The 18,311-nt window shown below is 38.3% G+C and overlaps 2 protein-coding genes across 2 annotated transcripts; one reads left to right on the forward strand and one right to left on the reverse strand.

The window, feature by feature from the left end:
• Positions 1–964: 964 nt before the first annotated feature.
• On the forward strand, positions 965–9,525 carry LOC306745274 (B-cell receptor CD22; the record flags this gene model as incomplete). The annotated part of the gene is made up of 14 exons (XM_079228027.1): positions 965–1,196; positions 2,108–2,392; positions 2,952–3,079; positions 3,525–3,705; positions 4,627–4,920; positions 5,694–5,963; positions 6,441–6,704; positions 6,842–6,920; positions 7,002–7,065; positions 7,148–7,290; positions 7,504–7,561; positions 8,536–8,630; positions 8,739–8,805; positions 9,166–9,525. 14 exons carry the CDS (start codon positions 965–967, stop codon positions 9,364–9,366), a joined length of 2,361 nt encoding a protein of 786 aa, XP_079084153.1. The 3' UTR covers positions 9,367–9,525.
• A 2,323-nt stretch (positions 9,526–11,848) lies between these two features.
• On the reverse strand, positions 11,849–17,170 carry LOC306745276 (myelin-associated glycoprotein-like; the record flags this gene model as incomplete). The annotated part of the gene is made up of 10 exons (XM_079228029.1): positions 11,849–12,025; positions 12,992–13,061; positions 13,256–13,346; positions 13,450–13,746; positions 13,866–14,132; positions 15,129–15,389; positions 15,466–15,723; positions 16,199–16,495; positions 16,585–16,950; positions 17,125–17,170. The coding sequence occupies 10 exons, from the start codon at positions 17,168–17,170 to the stop codon at positions 11,849–11,851; spliced, it is 2,130 nt and encodes a 709-aa protein (XP_079084155.1).
• Positions 17,171–18,311: the final 1,141 nt, after the last annotated feature.

An 18,311-nucleotide genomic window follows, 5' to 3' on the forward strand; every position in this document is an offset into this window, starting at 1 on the left:
AAAAAGTCATGTCTGTGAAGGTTTATTTCAATCATCAAGGTGGTGTCTGTGTCTAGAGAGAGTTGAGTTTTAATGTCTACCTTTTTTTTCATTGAATGAGAAAATGTATTAAGTTATCAGTGATTTGGATTCAACTTTCTCTAGCAAAAAAATATTCTTGTTGTCGGCACAAGAATACAGTGGCATTTGTAATTGAAGTATTTACTGTATAATGACCTTTAAAACACCATATCAATGTTTGACAATACTACGATTCAAGTTTGAGGTGATAAATGACAGAATTAATAAAATAAATGCATTTTACTGTTTGCAAGTGTTGTATATGTCTTTTTTAAATGTATGGCTGGTGTATGGTTAAAAAGCATAACAAAAGTGTAAACAAACAGTTGATGTCAAATAAAATTGATGTTTCTCTAAGTCCTATTTTAAGTATTAAAGAAAAAATAAATGAAACCTTTTTCAAATGTCATGTTTGGGCTCCGCAGTAATTACACTGGGAGCCTTAATATTTTGGCCCAATATAATTGTTTCCTTCTTTCTAAAACATAATGACATTCTGCAAGTTGTGAAAGATAAGATAACTGACTAGAGAATTCCCAACAAGGAAGAACGAGGAAGAAAACAAGTTGAAAATTTAAGAAAACAAATGAAAAAAAAGGAAGAAGAAAAATCTTGACAGTAACTGATTTGCATTGATGAAAATAACTAAAACCCTTGTAAAAAAAAGAAAGAAGAAGAAGCAGTTATGTGGTGTTATGAAGGATACAACAATGTAAACAAACTTCTTTGTTTTGTTTTTGTGTTTCAGATACCAAACTTTTGTTCTGCACAAAATGAAAATGAATGCACAGACAGTTGGGTGGTTGGTATTTCTGGCCATAACAAAAAGTAGGAATTGTATTACTCCACTGAGATAACAATACTTTAAAAATATATGCATTAAATAATGTAAATCACTTACATTATGACTGTTTTCACCATCACAGATATTTCTTGTGACAAACCAATCCTCTTCACACTCGATGACAGATCCCTGACAGCTACAGAGGGGTCCTGCATTGAAATCAAATGTAGAGTCACTGAAAGGGTTGATGCTGCTGGTGCATACTGGTTTTGGATAAAGGATGGAAAGTGGAACGATAACGTTTTGAGTGGCACTGTCATTTACAGCACGAATGTTACACAACGTCCCGTCAGTGAGGACTTTGCAGACAGAGTGAAATATATCGGCTCTGAATCTTCCAAATGGAACAGTTATCCTACAACCTCAATAGAGTGCAGTATTTTAATCTGCAACCTAAATAAAACTGACAATGGAGACTATTACTTTAGATTTGTTGGAAAAGAAAAGTGGATTACCAAACCAGCGGTCCTCAACGTTGAAGGTAATACAGAATACTGAAAGATATTTTCAGAAAATAACAACAAAAATGATTTGTGCAAATATTGAGAGATGAGCTTGAGGAGGCAGAATGGATCGGATTGGTTGAATTGAGATTCAGTAATATGATGAATATTTAAAAAAGTTGATTAATTCACTGTAATGTCTGAATAGACACAATATTAAGTTATCTGACCCAACTACTACAACCACCTACATATTAGGCTAATGATCTCATAATAACTAGATTTCTATTATTGTAATTTTGTGGACTATTTTGACTTTGACTTTTCTTTTCACTCACACACTAGGAAAGAATACAAAAAAATATAATTTGTATCCAGCTTTAACGTGAACTCTGAAACTGGTAATTTGACAAACATAATTTATGACTCTCGAGCTGTTTTTACTGAAGCGACACTGCATTGTTTACCAGCCTTAGTAGTTCAGTCAGTAATGAATGATACATGCATCTACAGGCATAATGAGTGTTTGACAGAACAAGAAAAACTGGATTATTCTGTTTAAAATATGTATTTGTACTAAATGAATCATAGTTTAATAATACTGGTTATATATATATACATATATATATGTATATATATATATATATATGTATATATATATATATATATATATATATATATATATATATATATATATATATATATATATATATTCACCGTGACATGTTCTGCTAATATTGTCTCATCTATATATTTTCAGAAAACCCATGCCCGATCACTTTTGAGAAACCACCTGTCGTAAACGAATCTGTCTATGTAACACTCACGTGCTCCACTTTGAAGTCGTGTCCTTCAAACCCACAAATTGGAGGTTTGACACAACTGTCTCCAACTCCGCTCTCAAAGACTCTGCAAAATAAGGAAAAACTGAAAAGCACCACAGTCAGTCTTACGGTCAACTGGCAAGATCATGGGAGGGAGTTTTCATGCCAGACAAGTGACAGCGACAAATATTTGATTCGGAATATCAGTTTAACTGTCGAATGTAAGTCTGTTTATGTCAACCAGAGATGAACAGTTACTTTGATAAGACTTTATCGATCCCTTTGTGAAACTCACAAGTAACCCAACGGGGTATATAATAAAATAAAAAAGCCCTACCTTTACCAGCTGCAACATTTAAGTGATGTTCATAGTAATGCTTCATTGTGTCATGTGAATGATGTCATGTAGTGTTAAAGAGCTTTGAGTGGTCAAAAGACTAGAAAAGCGCTACGGTTACGGGTTCATTTACCATTCATTAATCAATATAAAATGCATATTTTGAAATTGACCATTCCCCACATTGACTACTTTTTGTACTTTATATACATTTTGATGCGAATAATTTTGTACTTTCACTTAAGTACAAAAAGGTTTTCAGTAATAAAAACTAAGATTAATTAAAAAATGAAGTACATTTTGGATCAGCTGATTGCACTTACATACATCTTTACATTGTGCACTTAATTTAGTCATATTTCATTTCTGTAAACAATCCACCCAAGCTTGCTATGTGTTTGTGTGTTAATTTATCCTGACTTGTATTGAATTTGTTTACACAGATGCTCCCAAAGAGATATTGGCTAAAATAAGCTCAAACAACGTTGTGGAAAGAAATCCTGTTACTCTCACCTGCTCAGCCAAAGGACGTCCAGACCCCAACTTTACATGGTTCAACAATAGAAACGAAGTAATTGGAAGAGGGGCAGTATGGGACATTACATCAATTAAAGAGTCCCAGAAGGGAGAATACTATTGTGAAGCTAACAACAAACTGGGGACAAGGAAATCTAATCGAGTCAATATTATTGTGACATGTAAGTATTTCCTGTTTTCCTTGAATTTCCTTAATTCCTTGTGCTTGTGATTCTCAGTAGTTTTAACTCTTCTAATACTACTGTACTTGTTTTGGACATTTTGCTGTCACATTTAAAAGGACACAAAAAATTTAAAATGTTGACTGATAATGATGAATTTGATGTTCACTACAGACATTTAAGATGATTATCATTATGAATCAGCCTAAATAAATAAATAATAAATCACCTTCTGTTTCAGATGTGCCTGAAGTTGAGGTGAGGTCACCTTCCATAGTTAGACACGGAAATAAAATGACTTTGACATGTAATGTGAAGAGAAGCAACCCCAGACCTCACACCTACACGTGGTCTAAAGATGGGAAAGCTCTTCGTCAGAAGCAGTCTCAGTGGTATGTTGTTGCAAGAGTCGAACCCAAGGACAGTGGCCCCTACAAGTGTAGCGCCACCAACTCTGTGGGTACTGGATCCTCAACGCCATTTAACATTAAAGTTGAATGTAAGTGTCACAGCTCTTTGAGCTGCATGTATGTCAGAGAGTTAATGATCCACAGACTTTACCACCATAGAAAGCAACGCTAACAGTTAGTTTTTTCTTTCAGACGGCCCGAGGAAGTCAACCATTTCCATCAGTGGAAATTCTAAACGTGTGGGAGTTGGTAAATCTCTTACGTTCTATTGTAACACTGAGGCAAATCCTGCTCCGGTTCATTTCTCCTGGTACCGATACAACTCAAAAAAACAGGCCGACTCCTCACAGTGGAAGTCCAAGACAACTAAAGAAAATGAACTCTGCTTGGACACAGTAAAAAGAGCAGACGAAGCATGTTACAGGTGCAATGCAACCAACCGCATCAACACAGGGGAGGATAGTGAGCCAGTGTGCATACAAGTACTCTGTAAGTAATGTGTAAGGCTGACTATGTTCTGTGATATTTAATATATATATTTTTTTCATTTTACATCATGTTGGATTATTAGAAAATCTGCATTTACATTGACAAACAATCACCAAAACAGTCATCACTTTTTAATTGTCTTTCTTTGTTTATTAATGTATGTTGAAGGTAAATAGTTATTTTGGCGAGCAGTTGCTATTTATACAAATAAAATCACTAAACAGATATAACTTGTTGATTAGTGAACTTCAGAGATGCTGGTTGGCCGTGTTTGTTTCCTTTGGACAGAGCAAGGCTAGCTGTTTCCATCTGTTCCCAGTCTTTGTGCTAAGCTAAGCTACATTTCCGATAGTTGTGGTCCTGTATTAAACAGACTGACGTGAGTGCATTACCTGAAATGTAAAACTCTTCAGTGCTCTTCAGACATAAGTTGACCTCCTCTTTATGGACTGCTGCTAAATTATCTTGTTAAACAATGAAGGATTCGTCCTGAAAATCATCCAGCTGCCTTCTCTCTACAGACGCTCCCACCGAGCTCACGCTGTCTATGGACACTGAGGTCAGGGAAGGTCGGCTCATCACCATCAGATGCACTGTTGAAAGCTTCCCACCCTCAAAGCTCACCTTGAAGCACACTTCTGATTCAAATCCTCAGTCTTCAAAATTGCTTATCACTCGCCGTGATGATGATTGGCCCCCGAACACTCTGCAAGATTCGTTTAATGTAACTTCAACCCACACAGGCTCATACACCTGTCACGCCGCCAACAGCGAAGGCTCAGGGACCAGCGAACTGAGGAAGTTGGTGGTGAAATGTGAGTACAGTGATGTTTTGTCTTTTTGCTGATCAAACAAATCAACAGAATCAAACCTCTACATAAAGTTATGGTTAATTAGTCTCAGTACGAAAAGAAAAACAACTTGATTTCAAATGGCAAAAGTAGATATTTATTATCTTTTCTTTCCATCAGAAATTAAGTTACTATTTATATTACACACAAAACATATTTAATGAGAAAATAGAATGCACTAGTTTAGATAAATTGCAACAGTATATAAAGTAGTTCAAACTATACATTATACATTACAATACAAGTGTATGCTTTTACTTCTGATACGTGAACTGCATTTTCCCGCTTAGACGATACTGCTTAGTTAAATTATAAATGCAGGACTTCTTGTCATGGAGTGTTTCTACAGTGTAAGTATTGCTAATACTTGCTAATTACTAAAATCTAGTAAAGCTGAATACACCACTGTGTATATTTTACACAGTGGTGTATCAGTTAAATATACCTCTTGCACTTAATGCACCACCACAAAATATGGCCTCAAAAACATCAACATTTAAATCAACTTCTCTCCAAGTTGTGAGGTAATTGTACGTGTGAATGTTTATATAATCTACCACTTCATTGTACCAAGACATACCTTGAATTAGCCGCTTATGACTAAATTAAAATGTATTTTACAGAATTATTATTGACAACAGTTTAGTATATTATCTTTAATAATCAGTTGTGAAATGTCTTTGTTCATGGTTATGATTACATCTCTCTATTTTTACGATGTTTTTTGGTAAATGCAGATTGTCCCAAAGATGTGACTGTAAAAGCTCGGCCTGCCTTTGTTGTGGATGAGAACAAGTCGCTGACTCTAGATTGCAGCGCCCAGTCCTACCCACAAGTGACCTCTGTCACCTGGATGAAGATGACTGATGGAAAGAATAAAATCCTCCAGAAGACGCAGACCTTGATTCTGAAGTCCGTCAGTCCTTCGGACAGCGGACTGTACAGCTGTGAAGCCAGCAACGACATTGGAACTGGAATCTCACAGCAAACGGAGTTTAAAGTCAATTGTGAGTAGACTGATGCATTCAGGCTGGCACACCCGGAGATACGATACAGCATTTATATTGTGAATACAGATTGGGCTGAGAGCAATGAGATAATGTAGTGACTTCAATTAGATTGGATTAGATGTTATAAAACCTTCAAACTAGATGGAATATGACACAGAAAGAAAGATGACACTCAACCATTTTTGAGAATGTTCTGACACGGATTGTAATATTGTGTACGTTTTAAGGATTTGAGGTTATAGCATCTTTCAGTTGTTCTTGTGGCATATTAAACGGTGTTTCTCGGCGGTTCGTTCCTTTTCCACAGTGTCTTTCTTAAAAGCAACCACTAGGGGGTGCCAACAATAAACTTTAAAATTCTACACACGACACGCTACACAGACTATCTTTCCATTTGTGCTGTCGTTGCTGTATGATCTTTGAACACTTACACATTGAGTAAATTATTTAATAATCCTACATTTCCCTGCCTAGACGCTCCAAAGCACACAAAGATCACAACAGTATCAGAGCATCAGCAGCCTGACAGGACGAATTCTGTGACGCTGAACTGCAGCAGTCAGAGCTATCCCCCAGTCACACAGTATTCGTGGTACAAGATGAAGACTGACGAAAGGGAGGAAAAGGTGTCTGACCGTCAGGTCCACACGGTGTATTCAGACCAACCGGGAGTCTACTACTGCATCGCACAAAATGAAATATATAAAAGATCGTCTGACCATGTCCATCTGTTTGACCGTGAGTGAATATCATGTGTCTTTATCTGCACTGTGTCATACGGGGTTAGAGGTTTTGTGAATCAGACTTTCCAAAACACATTTTCTTTCCTCTCATTAAAGCTCAGCTGTTTGAAACTATGTCTCATTTAACCCCAGGAAGCGTTATGAAGACCCTGCTCATCATCCTTTTTGTTATTATTCTGCTCGTCATTTTCTTGATTGTCGTCGTCTACAGGTAAAGTAGGAAAACAAATACATTTTAGAGAGGATTTGGCATGTGTATACAGCCACTATCATGTCCCTTTTATGTTTCCAGACACAAGAGGAAGAAATCAGGTCAACAAGGAACTGTGAACACACTGCCCTGTTTTGGTTTTCTGGTGATGACTCATTTGTGTAAGTTTGTCTACTTCGTTATCGAACGGATCCAGATAAATCTGACCCTCTTTGTTTGTGCGTCAGGGTTGGTGGAACGGCGGCTGGAGGAGGAGGAGGATGAACGACCCCGGTACGGCAGAGCCCTTCAGGAGCAGAGATGACCTCTTGTCAGACCAGCCGCACCGTCCACCAAATGCCCAACGATGCCAGCCTCGACCAGACAGCACGTAAGACAGTAGCCACACACACACTGGGCCCGCTCAGGACAAGGCCCACTCTGTAGGACAGAGAGTTGGATGCTGCTACTCATGCTGGAGTCAAAGCATCCATTTAAGGACCTTCAGACACAAATGGCACAATGACGGCCTTCTCAGTCATTTTAATATAGTCGGCCACTGAGTATGCATTTATGTATGCATGTCGCCATTGTCGCCCTACAGGCCTGCATCCAACATCCACAGTGTGTACTGTACTGTGAATCTGCCCTCCGGACAACAAGTGAGTCAAGCATTTCAAGCTCCACAACAACAATACATGAAAGCAGTTTCGCATTAAAAAAATCACAATTTAAGAAGTACAGTATATTGTGCTTTACTTCTGGGAAATCTACCACTTAGCTTTGTGGTTCTGGGAGGAGCTTTTTTTTAAGTCTGAGGAAAAGAAACTGGTGATGTCTTAATGGTTGGCTCAGCCAGGGCTTGGAAACTTTTGGCAAGGAAAGTTTATTTGTATAACACATTTCAACAACAAGGTGATTCAAAGTGCTTCACATAAAACCATTAAAAGCATCAAAACATAATGCAGAGAAAACAGGATTTAAAACAGTTAAGAAAACATTAAAACAGTCAAAAAGCTAAATAAAAAAATAATAAAAGTTGCAGTGCCGTTTAAGAAATAAAATGCAGTGAGATGCAGCAATTGAACAACAATTGAGTTTTAGATTCAAACAACTGTAGAATGAAAGATGTGTGTGTTTACCGGTACAGAAGGTCTTATGAAATCATTTTATGGAAATGATAGGGGCCAGTATTTAAATCAAGATTTTTTTTTTACCATTCTTAAAAAAATCCCTCAATGTTGTCCATCTTATCTATATATACACATATTTCCGGCATACAATACAAACACTGCATTTTACTCTTTTTTTTAAACACTTTCTGTAACTTTATTTCAGTTAAACATTGAACAGAAATATTAGTGTTTGTAAAATCACCATGCAAACATCCACATTGGCCTTCAGCGTTTGTGTGGCTATATTTTAGAGCCGGATGTGTCTTTCAATCACAAGCTGTTGCTTTGCCCGCTGTGCTGATGCTCTGTCCTCATGGTTATTTAGAACAGTAATCCTTCAGTATTCAGTATTGTGGAGCAATGAATGACCAGAGGACCTACAGCTTCTTGTTTGAGGATTGAATTAACCGATTCATTGGTTACAGTACATTCACTGAAGTCTTCTGTCCGTCTCTGCTCAGGGTCCTCCTGCACAAAAAATAATCACACAGCAAGGTGGACACACACAGGATGATTCTCTCAACTATGCTTCTTTACACTTTGGAAATAAGCAAAAGTGAGAATGTGTTTTTTTTATTTATGACACGACGACAAAAACAAGAAAGGTATTAATACATGGCGAAAATATATGTGATATGTAATATGATGGTATGTGTTGTTCTAGAAACAAAGAGGCAAAGGCGGAAGAAGATGTGTACGCTAAGGTGTCCAAGCAAAAGCCACCTAATAAGGTCAGAAACCTATGAACCAAATCCTTTTTATGCGTTATCATGGCAATAATGTCGAAATCATATTGATTGTTGATATGTTGTGCTCGCTGTTGTAAAAAATTACAGCAATGATACTCTTTTTTTTTATCTAGAAAAGAAGAAGTATGCCCTGTATACATCAGTCCACAATACTGTTGTAAAGAAGGTGTTTCCTGTTTCAATTCAATCATTTCCCTGTTACAAAGCAAACTACTTTAGCAAGGAAAACATCTTCCAGTCCTCACAAACATTAAATGTGTGTTGATGTGATTTTTTGCCGGCATGGAATCTCGATACTGTGAGAAGTTATGACACTAGTGATGATCTCTGTTGTTCTCCTAGAATGACGAAAGGCTGGAGGACTACGAAAATTCCGGCGCAGCCAGAGCTCCAATGAACTATGACACAGACACCAGTGAGGATGAAGTACAGCTCAATTATTCACAGGTGAGCTTCAAGGCGAAGCCTGGACATCAGCGAGTCGGCAGAGACTCCAGCAGCTCCGATGAAGACGAGACACTGTACTCTGAGGTCAAAATTTGAGATAGTTGAGATACTCCTATCCTCCTTTACAGGTACAGCCACTTGTTAAATAAGGGTTTTTATCAATTTAATCTGATGTTTTGTAAGTGACCAATGTTTCAGCTTACTCCAAACCTAAATTACTAACATAAAAAAAGGAGGAAAAAAATGTGTTCAACCTCCTGAATTGTAACATATTTATGACATTTATGCACAGTACTAGATGACATGGCTTGAATGTTGTAATGTTGTGCAGCAGCTCCTTTACTGAGGCTTGTTTCCAAAATATGCATGTTGAAGCAACGCGCAACAAGCATAATGCCTCATTTCATAACACGCTTTGAATTCAGCTCTTGTATAACTGCCAACTTAATAGCAGACAGAATCGCTTCTTCTTTTTTATAAACAAGCTTAAACATATTCATGTATTTTTAAACCAATACTAAATTGTCAATAAAAATGTGACACACTCGTTGGTAATATCTTCTTTCACTCTGCACAAAGGTTATGATTTTACATAAATCAAAAGTTACAATTAAAATATTACAGTAACAGGATAAACGTGGCAGCATTTTTCTGAATCACACAAAAGAATAAAGGGTATAAGTTTAAAGGAAACATTTCCTGTTATGGTTGATTGTGGGGTAAGTACCTACTATTAGTATTTCATTTTAATTAAAAAAAATGTTTAATTGAGTGACTTCAGATTAGTGGTTGAATGACACTCCTTTTTTGCGTCTTTGTAGGGGTGGGACTCTCATGGCCCCTTCACAATTCGATTTCGATTCAGGGGCCTACAATGCCATTATAAAAAGCATCTTCATGCATCAATGCATTTTTTTTTTAAATCACTGTGTTTATCTGCTCTTTTTTTTTTAAACACTGCACATTTGTAATTATCCATAATTTATAAAGACACAAATAAACAGATGAATTTACTTCCATTATCTTTTATTAATTAAATATTAGTAACACATAGAAGATATGTATCAACTGGAGGGTTACATTTCGAAGCATTGCAAAGAGAACCAACAGAAAAATAAATGCAATTTGGCCTGTAACAACATCCTTGTTGTTAAAATGCAGAATTCAGCATGTTCTGAGTCGGAATTCAGAATGTTCTGAGTTGAAATTCAGCATGTTCCAATTTGGAATTCAGAATGTTCTGAATCATTTGACATGAAAAGCTGCCCTTATTCACAAATAAGTAATATAGACTTCTCTTCAGACAGACGAGAAGTCCCCCGGATGTCTACACATTGCGTGTTACAACCATCCTAACCATCCATCCTTTCCACAGTGGCTCCGTGACTTTAGCTTCGGTTTGCTTGAGATGGAGGTTGTATCTCGGTTCCAAAGTATGCAACAAAGCAAGAAAAGCTCTGATTCTCCATGACCAAGTATGGGAAGCAAATCCTTGGCAAAAAAGAAGGTTGCAATCTACTTCGTGATGCGCCTTCACCCTTTCCGAGTTGGGCAGAAGAAGAAGAGAAATACTTTCATACGATAGCTTTTAAGCCTCTTGGGGGCAGTGGGATTGTATCCATATTCGCAGTATTAGATAACACACTGATTTTAATACATTTAACAATATGTATTTAATACTCCTGCATTGTGTCTGTTTGCTCAAGGAGGTCTGCACCCTGTCTGAAGAATGTCATTTTAGTGCACATAAAAACTGCATTTGTCAGCAGATCTACTTGTTTCTGAGAAAGAACCAACATTTTTAAACTTGCATCAAATAAATCAAATTAACAAACCTTTGTGTTTGGCTGCATTTGTTGAAGCCATACGAGAAAGTTGCTGCAGATGTGTCTGTAGACTTTTTGTATTTCTTATGAGCGCAGAACGGCACTCATCGACCCAGTTAATCGTCCGACTGAGTAATCGGTCTATTCGTAATCCATTGCAAGAAAGGTTGCCTTATGGGATTTTCAAGATTTGAGAAGTACCTTAATTCGTTGAATATTTCAAACTGACCTTTTACCTATAAACGCAATAGAATTTACATACATTAATATAGGACATGCTACTATGAACAGTAGCATGACAAATGGGACAACACTTCTATAGTAGTGAATGACGTAGAAGAATAAAGGTCATGAGTTTAGAGGGAACATTTACTGTTATGGTTGATTGTGGGTTAACTACCAATGTTTTTTTTTTTGTGTGTTTTTTGTAAAGAGACACAAGAAAATGAGTTACAGTGACAGACATTGAGAGCAAATCTTGAAGCTACAAGTATGTGACAATACTCCCGTTAAATAAAGTTGTCTGCACTGCAGTTTCTATCTCCACTGCTGCAGACCGAGCTCTGCTGACATGGTAAAGTCTTGTAGCGGTTTGAAGTCCAGAATTCTTTGTTTCGGATATCATTTCCTTTGAAGTTAAGCCATAACCCTTTCACTGACCATCAGTGTTTTCCCCTTTTCTCAAATGGGTGTCAGCAACTGTTCTTTGCGTCTCCTCCATTGCTTCCTCCAGACTGCAGATGGAGCTCGGCTTACTCAGCCGTCTTGGAGGCCAGGCCTCTGATCTCCACTTCCCCAAGCGTGCCCTCTGACAGAGCCTGGAGTTTAGCAAAGTCCACATTGGCGGAGGGAAGAGGATCTTCTGCAAGTATTCCTTCCTCTTGACTGTCTTTATTGGCATAAATCACATCCACTATAGATGAGTTGGTCTACAAGAAAACAAGAGATGTACTTTAGTAATGAAGAAGAGGGCATAGTAGACATCAATTCAAGCTCACCACAGCTGTTTATTTATTTAAATGTATTTTTATGGCAAACAGTATTAAGACTTTTGTATGACACACAAAATTATGACATTTTTGTTTAACATTTTACAGCATGCTATACTATGACTTTTTTTGGGCTTCCTATAATACGAACATTTGTATGGCATATTATACTATGAATCTAGGAAATACTATATTAGGATATTTTAATGACATACTATATTATTAAATTCTTTGACTTCTATATATGTAATGATTTACTGTGACATCTATTAAGATATTTTTTGATGGCGTACTGTAAAATGTTGCTGTTTTAATTAAATTTGTATGGCATACTATACTAAAAGAATCTTTCAGAAATATTATACCAGGACATGTTGTTGGCATTTCAATAGCATACGATACTATGACTTTTATAATGACATAAATATTGTGAACATATTACTTTTCTATGAATTTATGGCACAATAACATGACATGTTTTATTGACAGACATTCTATGGCACACTATTTTTTAATGGCACACATTTTAATGGCATGCTATAATATGTCATTTTAATGATATCATAAACATTTATATTATATTTTGTATGACATTATGAGTTTTCATTTAATTTGTAGGACATACTGTACCATTACATTTTGGGTAACATATTATATCTTTCATTACGGTTGTATGGCATACTATACAATTACTTTTTAATATATCCATGACATACTACTTTATTGTGATTTTAATTTTTGTATACTATACTATGAAATTGTATGACAAACTCTCATATAACTGCAGGCTTATTTCCTGAAGTATTTGACTGCTCATTTTAATTCAATGCTTGCCTTTAGGATGTGTGAAGGTTTTTAGGCATCTGTATATTTTCACTGATATTAAAATGTAGGACGTAAATTCACCCCATTAGAGACTAAAAAGTCAGGAGTGTCGACCAATCCCTTGTTTGGTGAAAGGCTTCTTTTCCTTTTCCTACAACCAACACAAAAAAACAATAGTTTATATGCAGTAATTTACAAGTCTTTTATTTAATGCTTGTATTTAGCAATTTTCTGTGGCCGCAATGGTTTCCCACTGAAATTGACCGGCAGCCTGGTCACCATCCACCATTTCCAAAATGTCCTGTTGACAGTAAAGCATTAACGGTGTTAGCTCATGTTTCTCACCTGCAAAATAAGATCAACAACGGGACACACACCAGCACCATCCCCAGGGCTCCCACTGAAGAGCCGATTAAAAGAGACAAAGCATGGAGGCCTGAAAAATCCCCACACACCACATCAGTCAGTAAAACAAGAGAGAGCCAGATTATACAAAAGAAAAGCCAAAAATAAATGCAACATCCTGTGGATTCCTCTACCTAGCTGAGTTTCGCTGGAAGACAAGTTGAATACAAAACTATGGGAGCCCAGCGAGTTGATGCTGAGGCAGACTAGAGAGGGCATGCCTTCTTCTAGATCGTACAGGGTGATGACGCTCCTCATACCCACACTCCCAAGGAGAACTTTCTTGATTGGAATGGCGGAAGAGTGATTGACAGCCTCCCCAGCCAATTCCCAAATCAGGGAGGGAGTTGGGTTCCCCTGGCTGTGGCAGGAACATCGGATCAGGGATAAAATCTTGACACAGCGTGAAGAAGGCAGAATCTCTGGAGCAACTGAGACAAAGAAGGCAATTGGCTATTTGTACATGTGTGGTCAAACTTATTGGGGGGGGGGGGGGGGGGGGGGGGGGGGGAGGAAGGCTTAAAATGAACAATAGATGAATAAATCTCACATGTGACATCTATACTGGTACGCTCGGAGTATTCAGCCCCGTGGACATTCAGAGCTTCGCAGTAGTACTGATCCTCCGAGAGTTTAGTCACATTGAAAGTGAATTCTCGCTCGGAGCCCATCACCTCCTTTCCTCTTCCAGCCACTCTGAACCAGGTGATGTTAGCTACTGCTGGATTGGCGATGCTCGTGCAGGTCAGAGTAACGGAGCTGCCGTCCAGCACTGGACCAGAGGGGTCAACGCACACTGAGGTGTTCTTAGGGGGATCTGAAAAGATAGTGTTTGTGTTGGTCAGCCAATGTTTTTGCTCATTAAAAACGGAATACATCATCAATTGTTCAACAATCATCAACATTTCAATTTTTTTCGGTTGATTCACAACAGGTTTTTGAACTGTCAAGATTTGTAATTTCACGGTTTGATTTAGTACAATAAATTGGTGTCAGACAATGTGATGCCTTTCAGAAAAAAAGAGTGTTGGATGATACTGAGATTACGAAAATATCCACATTATTCTTTTTGGGGTCATTTTGGAGAGAACATTGTTTGTTTTTAAGACCAGTTATGATGTCAAATTTACACTATAACAAACACAACCAGATGTGGTGCCACACAACTCACATATCTTGCAACAACAACAACAGCACTGCACTGGTCAGAGTTTAAGAGGACATGAACTTACATTAGTAAGGTCACGAATTAACTAGGTTTCTTAACTTTCAAGCCAACTTTGAAGATATGCAATTCCAAGAGAACTGTGCAAACTGTATCTGCTGATGATCATGTGATATGATCAAATACACTCGGGGTGAATGATTAATGGAGGCTAGAGTAAAAAAAAAAAAGAGAAGCAGAAAGTTAAGGAAATAAATCATCAAGTATGCAGAGAAACCCAAAGGGAGAGTGGAAATTTCATTTTCTGGAAATTACATATTAATAAGGAACAGAAACCAAACCAAACATTTACACATGAATGTACACACGAGCACGCGTATGGACGCACAACAGCGCTCAGTCATGATGGACCACTGACATAGAAAGGATTTTGACGATTTGTCACGCAATGCAACAATGCGTTACTGTCCACTGGCCAGACACTGTCGTGTAGCGCAGCGACTGAGTCTTGGCTTCAGATAGTGTCCGGGTGGCCACAGCTGGATAAACAGTAGAGCCATATTCAGCATATGAACAAACTGGAAACATACAGTTTTGTTGTTTGTTCTCAGTGTAAATCAATGTATTCACTGTGGATTATCAACTCACACTGAACGTCCAGCTGAGTCGGTGCTGAAATTCCCTCTCCCAGCTCGTTTTTTGCCACACAGTGGTAGTCACCGCTGTGGCTCGGGTCGACACCGTTTATAATCAGGCTCGATCCGGGCTCCTTTTCCTCTTCGTCATCTTTGTACCAGGTGTAGTTGGTCACGGTCGGGTTTGCACGGGTCCCACAGAGCAGAGAAACCGAGCTGCCCTCCAGTATGGGACCGTTGATGTTGACGATCACTGTGGTTTCCTTGGGAGGAACTGGGAAAAGTGTGGGTTCAGTCCATGTTGCCTGTCAATAATTGTCATGCTGTGTTTCCGCTTCACTTTAACTTACATTGTACGTCTATCTGAGTGGTGGATGAGTTCTGGTTTCCATAACCGTTGCTGACTTGGCAGTAAAATGTGCTGTCCACTTCCGAGACCGTAGTCGAGAGCCGGTTCTTCGAACCTACTGGCGTCACCTGATCTCCATCCACTTTGTACCAGGTGAAACTGTCCACGGCTGGGTTCGCGTTGGTGTTGCAGGTCAGGGTCACTGAGCTGCCCTCTTTCACAGGACCGGAGTAGCTCACCGACGTGTTATTTGGAGGATCTGGAAGAGAATTTTGAAAATCTAGTCGATTAAGTCGTGCTTGTGGACGGATTCTTTTACCTTTGGACAACGGCGGGCTCGCTGTTAGATGGTTTCAAGTCTTGCTAAACTAAACTAACCAGCTGCTGCCTGTAGCTTCATATTCAACAGACACATATGAGAGTGGTGTCAATCTTCTCTTTTAGGCAAGTGTGTTTTCCATAATGTCAAAATATCCCACATGTTAATATAATAACAGGCCTTATTCTGTCAACCACTTTGTAATAATTAATGCTTTAAAAGTAGTTGTAACTTCTTGGATTAATAAAGTTGATTTTGGGACTTTTTGAAAAGGCAGATTATGAGAAATTCCTTCAGCACCAATAATTTCATTCAGTCTTCAGTTGTAATAGCTAATAAACCAAAAATGGCAGATGTTTTGTTGTTGTCATAACATCACATTATATAAAAGAGATATAGCAAGAAACCTACTCACAAAGAACACGGAGGGTCAAACTTTTTTCATACAGAAGATCACTGTTGCCAGCTTGTCGGTTGTAGAGAGCAGTGCACGAGAACCTCTGTCCATTGTGGAGGTAAGACGCGGTGAAGTTCATAACAGACGTCAGAGATTTAGTTTCTATGCTCTCCTCAATGTCACCTATTGTCGGGGCCCAAGTCAGAGCTGGGGGAAGCATGGGGCACGGAGCCGCAGCCGAGCAGTTCAACCTCACTGGAGATCCTTCTTCTACCTCGAGCCTGGATGGAGTGATGGCTGGTTCAGGCAGTGAATCTGAGGAGCGAAACAACAAGTAAATGGCAAGAGAGACAACAAAAGATGTGGGTTTTACATGTGGAAGAATAACAGGACATTGCACAAACTTTGAGTGGTGATAAGGACGCTCGTTGGAAAGTTGAACTTCAAGTTGTTGTCACACTGCAGTCTGAAGTAATATCGGTCGTAATGGTCCGACGGCAGGTTGTCGAAGATGGTAGTGCAATCCTTCTCACGCAGGTTGCCCGTTAGGTTTCCTTGCAGGACGTTTAACCTTGCATGTTCTCCGGTGAGGCTTGAGTCAAACACCTGCGTTCGACTCCAGCCTCTCTTCCAAATGGCTGCACAGGAATCATCCAGGTGTTGATCCCAACCTGAGAGCAAGCTGAACGTGCAGGGCACCATCACACAGGATCCACTTAGTCCCTCTACTGTCTGAGGCATGAAGGCTGCCCAGTGTTGGCATACGATACCTGAGGCGAAGAAATAGCAACAATAAAAAAACATCTGCTACGGTTAACACAAACATAATTATTCCAACAAGTAGCCTAGTAAAAATCCCCCAAATTGTCATTATTAAGGTAAAAACTAAACCACCAACGGCAAGTAAGTCATCCAAAAAAGCATTTAAATATGGGAACCCCTACCTTGAAGTAGACAGCATATGAGGGAAACCTTTACAGCACCTGCCATGTTTTCCTGTCCAGTTGATGATCCTACAGAGAGGAACAGTACTGGACATAACGAGATATCTATTCATTTTGATTTTCTGGGTTACTATTACAGAATGAATAGCCAGTGTAATGCAGATTAAATCCTGTTTTAAGGGGGAAATTATATTTAGTTGATCGTCCCTCAAAGTAAAAGCTCCGTCTTACCTTACAGCCAACAATGATGATCAGCATACAATGTCTTTATTCTCTGAAAAAATACAACATGCTTGAGATTGAAATACACAACTCCTGACTTGATCAGTCTGTGCAGCATGGATACTCAAATTGGTTTCTGAAACTGATAAAAAAAAGAGAAAAGCAAATAAAGGTTTTACCAGCATTGAAGGGTCACTGGTAATAATCCACTGACTCATGTCAGACTGGTGGTGTGTGTGGGCGGCTCAGCTTTTGAAAGGTTTGATTGGGGAGTGGCGAACAGCACAACGGAGTGTTGGTTCTCTCTGTAAACTAACGCAAGTCTCCTCAGTTCTTTTCAGAGAGTCACACAAGAATGTTCTCTAACCAGTATGTTGTAATGAAATATACATTATTTCAACAGTGAACTGTTGTTTCTCAAATTCAACAGAAAAACTCAAATTAGACTGCGCTTCCTCTAAATGTCTTATTTTGAAATAAAGAGGAAGAGAATTCAAAATAAATTTTGACCGTAATCTCATCAGAAAACATATTAACGTATTACTTTCATAGATAGTCAAGTTGAGGGTAAAGATAAGAAGTGCTAATATTCAATCAAAACCAACTGAAAACAAAGTGTAGTTTAAATGCTTTACCCGGTATGGTTGCCAGAATGCATTGTGGGACGTTTTTGAACAAGCTGGATTTCTGAACCCTCTTCAACCACAAAGATGAACATCATGAAAACAATCACTTTGAATCTGGTTGTTTCATATAATAAAATAGTTTGTTGTTTGACAGCCAGCAAACATTTGCGTTGTGTCAATAAATAAATAAATATTTCTAACAGCTTATTGCTCAGGTGGTGCTGCAATGTGTGAAACAACGACTCGTATTTGTTGAAATATTATACATGTCTTGAGACTACATGGGGGAGAATGGTACCAAACCAACACGGACATTGCAATGGTGTGAAATATTAATCC

Source organism: Taurulus bubalis (genome assembly GCF_910589615.1).
Source record: "Taurulus bubalis genome assembly, chromosome: 12".
Taxonomy (NCBI): Eukaryota; Metazoa; Chordata; class Actinopteri; order Perciformes; family Cottidae; genus Taurulus; species Taurulus bubalis.